Genomic DNA, 10,426 nt, shown 5'->3' with positions numbered 1-10,426 from the left:
AAGCCGGCACCCTAGCCGCTAGCCCAACACCAGGGTTACAGGAGTGAGCGGGTCACCTTGACAAATCTCCATTGTCGATTTGAAAAGTTGCAGTGTCTCCTTCAGTAGTTAATACCACTACAGAGGTATCTTCATACTTGATTTGTATGGCCTTCACAATCGACTCGGTGATGTCGTATGCGTGTAGAATTTGGAAAAGTAAATTCCTGTCAATAGAGTTGAAGGCTTTAAAGAAGTCTATGAAGATAATAGCAGCCTCTTTTTGTTGGTTATCTTCAATGATGCGACTGAGAGCAAGGACATGAGAAGATGTAGATCAAAAGGGGTAAAATCCATTTTGATATGGGTGCAGGATCTTTTTCGAATTCAGGGCGAATTCAGTTAAAGAGGCGATTCTAGATTTTTGCTGCTGTTCGAGTTAAACCTATTCCACAGGAGTTTTCAGGAAGCGTTAAATTTCCTTTCTTGGGTATTGGTGCAATAACTGCTTTCCCCAATTCTGGAGGGTGCTTTCCTAGGTATATTAGAATTTCAACAATATTTTTCTTAACTTCGGAAGTCGCCATACTTCAATTGGAATTACCACCAAAAATTTGTAAATAAGTTCGGGATGGTCACAAGAAATGATCATGTGAAACATCAAACATATTTATTTGAATAATGGTTGTCCCTAGAAAAGACACCGACTGTGTGTGTGCACGCGCAAGGTTGCTGTTGTTGGCTGCTATCTGCACATGTGGGAGAGTTTTAGGAGATGAAACACAGACCTACCAGGTCTCACAAGTATCCACCTCCAGTGTGTGTGTGTGTGTGTGTGTGTGTGCACGCATCCACCACCTCAGGGTGTGGAAGTGAAGGTTGTATGGAGTTCAAGTGAGATAAGATGGAGGTGGCCGGCAAGGGGGGTGGAGGGGGGCAGAAGTAAGGGATGTTGAAACAGGCGTATTGATGTAGACCTAGACAACAATGGGAAAATGTGAGAACTTAGAGACAATGAATGGATTAAGATTGCAAAGCTCATGCCACCAGCAGAAGTTCTAAAAGCATGCATGTAGTATGTCCACTTTGGTGAATGCTGACACATGGAAAATTGCACAAATGGCACCATTTATCGCTTCATTAATTTTTATTAAATTGTATTTCTGTTCAGCTGAAATGAGTGTTAGAGTTGAAAAGAATTTCAAGACGAGCTCAAGTTCACTATCCAGCGTCAGAGCTTTTTTTCAAATTTAGCAATAAAAAACCCAATCGTGTCGGTATTTGCCAGTTTCAGCCACTGTCCATCAAGCATCCCAGACATGTATTGTGGACAAGCAGACCGCAGATTCAGGGGAAGCAAGATGCCAGGGTCGAAGCGCTGCAGCATATCGAGATGGTCTTCACCAAGGCCTGCTACAGGGAAGCCCCTATCTCCAAGCCTGGGTTCCTGGGGGGGAAAAAATAAAAAATATATAAAATCTTTAACAGAACAAGACATGCAACCAATTAAACATAAACAAAATATACTACTTTAACAAAGACCCCATTAGGCACTATCTATGTATTTTAAATGCAAGATAGGAAAGAGGGATAAGAGATAGGAAATGCAAAATAGGAAAGAGGTTTATATATATTGTTTATTTATATATATATAGATATATATGTGACCTGATGGTTAACCGACCAATGTTGAGCCATGATGGGAGTGTTAATGGTGGCATTGTGGTGACTTTACTCCAATCAGTAATTATCCCATGTCATTGTATTCAACCAAGACCCTGGTGTTGGGCTAGCGGCTAGGGTGCCGGCTTAGGATCCTAGGATCCTGGGTTCGAATCCCGGTCGATCGCTGAATTAACGCCAGGGGGGGTTGACTCAGCCTGGCATCCTTCTGAGGTCGGCAAATTGAGTACCAGCTCACTGGTAATTCCCTGCTTGTCGTTAAAGGTGGCAAAAAGGGTTGGCGTCAGGAAGGGCATCCGGCCGTAAAACATTGCTTCAAAAAGGGGACCAAAAAACAACAACAACCACGGTTCCCAAAAAAGGCCAACCCCTGCTTTGCGGGGAAAAATGGCCTCTAAAGGTGGTTATTTTTTTAAATATATATTGTATTCAGCCTCTTTGTGGGTCATTACTGCCCTTACACAGTAATGGAGTGTTCGCCTGTGGTAAGGCTACCGTTTATTCAGTCAGAGGTGAGTTTGACTTCACTGCGTGCCATGCTTCCAACATCCATCTCCTGGCATGATGTAGAGTTGCAGCCAGGATGTTTATATCATCCCATACTGAAGTGTGGCCCACTCTGAGGCCATTCTTTGCGATGGCCAACTTTTCAGGAGGGTTGCATTCAAACACCTTATGGTGTTCTTTGAGGCGTTGGGTCAAATCCTTTTGGTATCTCCCATGTACACTGCCCCACATCTGCATATAATTGTGTACACAAGACCTGCTCGATCGTTGTGATCCACTCTATCTTTGACCTTGCTCAGGGCTTCGCGGATGGTGTATGTGGGTCTGAAGTTAACCCTTCTCCCGTTGACCTCAAAAGTTTACCAACCATTGTGTCACACCAAGTTTTGCCAACCATTGACTTCCGTTTCCGGTTCCCCGGGTTAGGTTGTGTCGTCTGAGCTCGTCCACGTGTTCTTCCCTGCCCCGCTTGTGTCCACGTGTTCAACCACTGGTTTTGCTCTAAAAATGTTTAAACTCCCCCCTGCCAAGTTGTATTCCTTTGTATACGACAACTCGCTTTTTTTCTTCCTGTCCAAAAGGCTGCAATCCATTCGCTCATTAAATCCTTCCATCACAAAAAAAATTTCAATCTTGTACAATTCTTTCTTTCTTCATTCTCGAAGCTCACACTCATTCCACCCCTCCTCAAACATTCTCAAACAGATTTCTGATTTGAATATCTCAAGAAACCCAGTCTGTAACAAATGTTCAATTTTCTTTAATCATTCAAAACTTTCAAATTTCCCCCCTCACCCCTCCCCCTCAAATCTCTCCCCTCACCCCTCCCCCTCAAATCTCTCCCCTCACTCCTCTCCTTCAAAGCTCCCAACCCACCCCTCCTCTTCAAAACTCCCAACTCACCCCTCACCCACAAATTTCCCCCCTCACTCCTCTCCCTCAAATCTCCCTGCTCACCATACAAGGTTGTAACTGCTCATCTCCCTGCCCAGGGCCGGATTTAGACATGTGGAGGCCCCTGGGCAGCCTTCAGTAGTGGAGGCCCACCCCACCCTACCTTAGAATACTAAAAATGTGACAAGACATAGTTACAGTCATCCATAAAGTATATTTTTCAAGTACAAAGAATCTGAATAAAAAAGTACATCTATAAACATCATGACCAATCTATATAAGAATCTAGTTCCTATGTTTCAAGCATAAAGAATTTGAATAAGCAAGCAGGCACATCTTTAAACATCATGATCAATCTACAAGAATCTACGAAGTTGCTATGTTTCAAGTATAAAGAATCTGAATAGTGAAAAAGCATTAAGCAAGCAGGTCAATCATGATCAATCATAAGAATCTAGTAAAGTACCTAATACCTATATTTACAGACCAGGCACTTTACGAGACTTGAGCCTTGCAAAGTCTTGGTTCAATTTGTCGAAGTCAATCTCTCTGAGATTGGGCTAGCGGTGTTGGGCTAGCGGCTAGGGTGCCGGCTTAGGATCCTAGGATCCTGGGTTCGAATCCCGGTCGATCGCTGAATTAACGCCAGGGGGGTTGACTCAGCCTGTCATCCTTCCGAGGTCGGCTAATTGAGTACCAGTTCAATGGTAATTCCCTGTTTGTCGTAAAAGGCGGCAAAAAGGGTTGGCGTCAGGAAGGGCATCCGGCCGTAAAACATTGCTTCAAAAAGGGGACCAAAAAACAACAACAACCACGGTTCCCGAAAAAGGCCAACCCCCGCTTTGCGGGGAAAAATGGCCTCTAAAGGTGGTTATATATATATATTTATAATCTCTCTGAGAATGTCACATTCAATACTCATCAAGGCCAGGTGACTGAGCCTATCATGACACATTGTAGTACGGAGTCTGTTCTTGATGAACTTCATTTTACTGAATGAATGTTCTCCAGAACAGTTTGTGACCATGAGCACCAAGTACATCCGTAGCATCATCTCGACATTTGGAAATGTATCCGCAACTTTCTTGTCCATCAACAGTTTGTAAAGGAAATGTTCTCTCCCTATCTTATCATCTTCGTATTCCAGTAAATGAGTGAGGAAGGCTGCAAACTGCACAAGTTCAACACCAAGTGTTTGATCTACATAATCCTTGTACTCAACAACCAATTTTGCTGCAGCTGCTTCGATTTCATTGCAGTCCAGTAATTCCAGTTTACGCAAGAAACCGAAAAGAGAACAGGTGTTCTCATAGGCTTCCAATCGTTGCTCCAATGAACTCAGAAACTGATCAATTACTGGAAGAAAATTCTGAACTCGAAATTTTCAGACAGTAAGAGTGCAGCTTCTTCTGATCGTCCATATGTGGAGGCCCCCTGGTTGTGGAGGCCCCTGGGCAACTGCCCAGCTTTCCCATTCCTAAATCCGGCCCAGTTCCTGCCTGTTCTGGCTGGAGTTCCCCAAGGCAGTGTTCTGGGCCCTGTGCTTTTTCTGGCATTCATCAATGATCTTTCCGACTCTCTGGAAAATCCTCTCTCTCTTTGCTGATGACTCCACTCTCTGCCGCTCCATATCTCAACCCTCAGATCGGCAGACAGCAGCCTCCTCACTCTCTGCAGACCTGGACAAAATCACAAACTGGTCAAACAAGTGGAACATGTCTTTCAATCCTGACAAATCTCACACTCTCACTATGTCTCTCCGAAAAGACGGACTGGAAAACCCTCCCATCTACTTTCTCAACAATCCTCTCCAAGAAGTTCGGTCACTCAAGCTTTTGGGTCTCACTATCTGCCATGATCTTTCCTGGGAAAACTACATTTCCAAGCTGGCCTCCAAAGCCAGTCGCCGACTGGGCATCCTCCGTTGTACGAAGTCCTTCCTTGGCACACCTGAGCTCCCCACCACATACAAGGCTTTCATCCGCAGCTCAATGGAATACTGCTCTCCACTCTGGGCTGCTGCCCCTGCCTCACACCAATCTTGGCCTCACGCTGTAGAAACCAAAGCTTTCAGAATCATTGGTATCTCCCGCGATGAAGCTGATTCTGAGGACCTTTCACTCTCTCACCGCAGGCAGGTTGGTGGTCTTTCTGTCTTCTACCTACTCCTCTCTGGCCTTGCTCTCCCAGCTCTGTCTGTGCTGTGTCCCCCAAATATTCCTGCAGGATGCACAAGAACTGCCAGCATCCCTCTTCTGGTGAAACTGCCAAAATCAAGACTCTCTGCTCACCTTCACTCTTTCATTCCTCTTTTTTCCTGCCTCTGGAACAAACTCCCGCACTCCCTTCAATCCCACTCCTCCCTCCAGGTCTTTAAAACAGCTGTTCACCACCATCTCTTATATTCCCCCATCCAAAACCTTGATCTTTATACCCCCGTTAATACATCCCAAATCCACATCTTTCAATCCCAGACTTCATTCCTGAAATGCCTTGTAGTGTCAATTTGTTTTGTACCGTGTACCACTCCCCCCCCCCCCCCCTCCACCCCAGCTCTCGCCCTTCGAACAGATCTCCCGATGTCCCTGTTCTCTACTGTTGTGCTTGTGTGCTTCCCTCTCCCTCCCAATGTTGTCTCCCCCTCCTTTTATTGTTTTACGTCTCCGTTTATGTTTTATGTGCTAATATGTGCTTGATGTGCAAGCTCTTAAACGAGCCTCGATCTTGTATCCCAAAAAAAAAAAAAAGTATGTAGGGTAATACACAGACACATTTTGATTGTTTTGATGGGTCCCACGAACCTCTGGTGGTCAGGAACATCTTAGTTTTTGGGCATAAACGGTCAGTTAACCCTCAGGATGGATTGACTGCTGTGCACGAGACTCTGAAATACTGCTTTCTGATTGGTCATCCAATTTTGCCCACCCCCTCATTAGCATTTATTTGGGAGGGAAATCAAGGAGTTTTTCACTCTTGAGGAAAGTCAAAGGATGCACATACTACGTGTTGTTCATTGAAACGTTGAGATAAACAAAAATGTATTTGTTTGATTGTAAGAGGTTGGATAACTCATTGTGAATCATACAGTCACATGAAAAAGTAAGTACACCCCATGTAAAGTTTTGACTTTTTCAACATATTTCAACATACAGCTATTTGATCTTCATTTCAACAATATTGATAGATAAAGGTGATATAATATAACAAATATCATGAAACATTTACATTTTGTAGTCCATTGTATAATTTAAATAAACATAAATGCAAATTTCGCATGTGGAAAAAGTAAGTACACCCTTGGCCATCATAGGTGGTATTGCCTCCTTTGGCAGAAACAACCTCAAGTAGGCGTTTCTTATAACTGTCTACCAGTCTCTGACATCGACTGGGAGAAATTTTTGCCCACTCCTCCATGCAGAATTCTTTCAGCTGTGCGATGTTTGAGGGGTTTCTTGCATGCACAGCTCGTTTCAAATCCCCCCACAACATCTCGATGGGATTTAGATCCGGGCTTTGACTTGGCCATTCCAGAACCCTCCATTTCTTTCTTTTCAGCCATTCTTTGGTGGATTTACTGGTATGTTTAGGGTAATTGTCATGTTGCATGGTCCACCTCCGGTTGAGCTTCAACTTTCCGACAGATGGCCTCACATTATCCTCAAGCACCCTCTGGTACAATGAAGAATTCATAGTGGATTCTATGATGGTGAGCTGCCCAGGCCCTGATGCAGCAAAGCTGCCCCAAACCATAATATTTCCACCACCATGCTTTACAGTTGGTATCAGGTTCTTGTGGTCAAATGCTGTCTTTGGTTTTCGCCAAACATGTCTTCTGGTACTGTGGCCAAATAGCTCTACCTTTGACTCATCTGCCCAGAGCACATTGTTCCAGACGTGCTGGTCTTTGCCGAGGTGTTCATTGGCAAACCTTAGTCTTGTCCTGATGTTCTTTCTGGACAGCAAAGGTTTCCTCCTGGCACACCTCCCATGTAGATCAAATTTGTGCAGCCTCTTTCTAATGGTAGAATCGTGCACTTTGACATCAACAGTGGCAAGAGCTACCTGTAGGTCCCGTGATGACATTCTGTGGTTCTTAGAGACTTCTTTCAGCATCTTGCGGTCTGCTCTCGGGCTGAACTTGCTGGGGCGGCCTGGCTTGAACAAGTTGGCAGTTGTTTGGAATCTTCTCCACTTGTAGATGATCTTCCGGACAGTCGAATGACTGATTTCAAATTGTTTGGAGATCTTTTTAAATCCCTTCCCAGACTCGTAGGCATCTATAACCTTCTTCCTGAAGGCCTCAGGGAGCTCTTTTGATCTAGGCATGGTGACGCCGCACACTTCAACAACAAAGAGCAAACGAAACGAAATGTCTGAGGTTTAAATAAGACAGGTTCCTCCAAGATTCTCTCTAACGATGTTCTAATCATTTGCACCTGAGCTGGTGCACCTGATTCTAATTTTAGGTATTTGAAGTAGTGATAAATGTCGGGGTGTACTTACTTTTTGCACATGCGAAATTTGCATTTATGTTTATTTAAATTATACAATGGACTACAAAATGTAAATGTTTCATGATATTTGTTATATTATATCACCTTTATCTATCAATATTGTTGAAATGAAGATCAAATAGCTGTATGTTGAAATATGTTGAAAAAGTCAAAACTTTACATGGGGTGTACTTCCTTTTTCACGTGACTGTATAATTGTATATATAAGTTCAAAACACACCTGGTCACAAGGGTGCCGCACTGACCGAGTCCTCAGTCGAGGTCCTCAGCATCATCCCGTTTTGGCCCCCTCAACCTCCATTTGGCTCTTCAGCAAATAGCCCTGGTGTTGGGCTAGCGGCTAGGGTGCCGGCTTAGGATCCTAGGATCCTGGGTTCGAATCCCGGTCGATCGCTGAATTAACGCCAGGGGGGTTGACTCAGCCTGTCATCCTTCCGAGGTCGGCTAATTGAGTACCAGCTCACTGGTAATTCCCTGTTTGTCGTTAAAGGCGGCAAAAAGGGTTGGCGTCAGGAAGGGCATCCGGCCGCAAAACATTGCTTCAAAAAGGGGACCGAAAAACAACAACAACCACGGCTCCCGAAAAAGGCCAACCCCTGCTTTGCGGGGAAAAATGGCCTCTAAAGGTGGTTATTATATATATATAACCTCGATACGGTCAGCTAAGGTGGGCCAGCAGGGGCACATACACATCCACATGCAGCAACTACACCTGGATGCGTACATACCCCCACCCCCAGCCAGTGCGAATGCAGACTACAACAACAACAACACCTCCGCATCCAGAATCCACAGCACCAAACAAACATGGTGGAACACTCAAACACCCACCTTTATACCCTTCACCACTCACCAACAAAACACACCAGATCATTCATACACACACATACACACACACACAACACCAACCAACCAACCACCTACCCTTACAACATACACCACTCAACATCCAAAAATTAATTCATGCAAAAACACACACCCTCACCCACTCACTCATATACACAAAATAAGAAATAATAATAATAACAAAAAAAAACGACACAACCAACCTACACCGTTCGACGTGCCTCCATAAACTTCCTCCATGTATATATAAAGAGAAAGAGAGAGACAGACAGAGAGACAGACAGACAGACAGAGAGAGAGAGAGAGAGAGAGAGTAGCATTTTTCAAACTTAATGGGAAGTGTGTGAAAGGAGGTTGTCCATCCAGTTTTAGCATAATAAGGCATCACGTCGGGAACGATATGATAACTTAGAATATTTTTGTAATATTGTGCAAGTGAAAATTAAATCAACATAACAGTTGCTGGAAAGTTTGGAAATGGTTGTGATGACCTTTGTTTGCGATCTCTCTGTTCTTGTGTTTTGGCATGTTGAGGTGATCGTTGATACATGGTTTCCATGGCTTCCATACTACAATTCTCTCATATGTACTAACTGCATCTCTCAAAATCGATGTATCCTTTTACAACATAGTTTTATAGATACATGGTAATTATGTTCATATTGATAAATGATGCTGCGCAAAGATATATTTGTTTTGCCAATTGCAGAACTGGCGATAAAAAGCGGTGTTCAGAAAGGCGAAAGCCACGCATGCTCACTCGCTCAGCGCAGCACCTCACACACTCATATACACTAACTAAAAGCATCTCGACACCATGGTGACTCATGCCAATGCAATGCCAAATTTGATAATTACAAATCGCGTTATACAATTGCCAAACGGTGGAGGAATTTAAGACAGGAATGCTTTTATAATTCTCATGTTTCCCAGAGACTAATGGAAGTATCACAAAACAAATGTCAAAATAATGTGATACACAAAGCCTGTATCGCAATTCGTATCACATTGCCATGTATTTTAGCAAATTTTGGAAATGAGACATTCAAGAAATGTGGAAATCAGCAGAAACTTGGAAGTTTATCTCGCCTGCCAATGTCAGGACAATAACGCCACATAAGAAAAAACAAGAGAAACCATCTGCCAAATCAGGAAGCTTGCAGGCAATGCTAGAGGATAGCTCAACAATCGTATGCTTACATCAGACATTCCTGGTAACATGTTCAATCACATAGCAGTCACATCAGACTAAAACCATCATATAATAGTGTAGCAGAGGATGTTGGATTGTCCATCTAAGACTTTCACTACCGTGTTCTCGCTGACCCACTTTAGATCTCACCTTCTTTCTGCTAATTTCTCCACCCTGTGCAGTAGCAATGCCATTTCATCCCATCAATTACTATGACCATCAACAAGGCACAGGGAATGGCTAAAAGTGTCACCATCACTTATACACACCCCGCATTCAACCCTGCAACGTCCTACAAAAAACACCTCCTTGTAATTCTCTACCAGCTCCTCTGAACATCTCACCATTCCTCACCTGTGGTACGAGCTGAAGTTCTGGGAAGTGCTTAAGAGCCCATGCGACCTGCTCTTCATTTTCTGCCAACGTCACAGTACATGTGCTGTACACCAACGTCCCTCCTGGACGCAATAGCTTCACTGCCTACACACACACAAAGGTATTTCCCAAGGACTTTCTTGCACACCGTCCAACTTTTATCTTGAAGCACCAGAAGGAAATAAATGCACAGATTTGGACATATCATACGTTTTAAGATTTTTAAAGATATATTGGAAATGAGACATTCAGGAAATGTGGAAATCAGCAGAAACTTGGAAGTTTATCTCGCCTGCCTGCCAATGTCAGGACAATAACGCCACATAAGAAAAAACAAGTTTTAAGGTTTAAAGTTTGCACATATCGTAATTCATTTCTTGGGTTTGCTGATCTGGAGAAAGCATTCGATACGGTTCACGTGAAGTAGTGACCTAGG

At 43.7% G+C, this 10,426-nt stretch overlaps 1 protein-coding gene across 3 annotated transcripts in view; it reads right to left on the bottom strand.

Annotated features, from left to right (window-relative positions):
* Positions 1-1,107: 1,107 nt before the first annotated feature.
* NSUN6 (NOP2/Sun RNA methyltransferase 6) overlaps positions 1,108-10,426 on the bottom strand; it is an 81,056-nt gene continuing 71,737 nt past the window's right edge. For all 3 annotated transcript variants that reach the window (XM_068126583.2, XM_068126581.2, XM_068126582.2), the window contains exons 10-11: positions 9,970-10,095; positions 1,108-1,426 (exon numbers count right to left, since the gene is read on the bottom strand). In XM_068126583.2, the coding sequence (XP_067982684.1) occupies positions 1,211-1,426; positions 9,970-10,095 (342 nt within the window). In that variant the 3' untranslated portion in view covers positions 1,108-1,210. The remainder of the gene's footprint in view (positions 1,427-9,969; positions 10,096-10,426) is intronic.

Source organism: Myxine glutinosa, chromosome 10 (genome assembly GCF_964187855.1).
Source record: "Myxine glutinosa chromosome 10, kmMyxGlut1.1, whole genome shotgun sequence".
In the NCBI taxonomy this organism is placed as follows: Eukaryota; Metazoa; Chordata; class Myxini; order Myxiniformes; family Myxinidae; genus Myxine; species Myxine glutinosa.
Note: the sequence above shows the minus strand (reverse complement) of the source record. Positions and strands in the feature narration are given on the sequence as shown.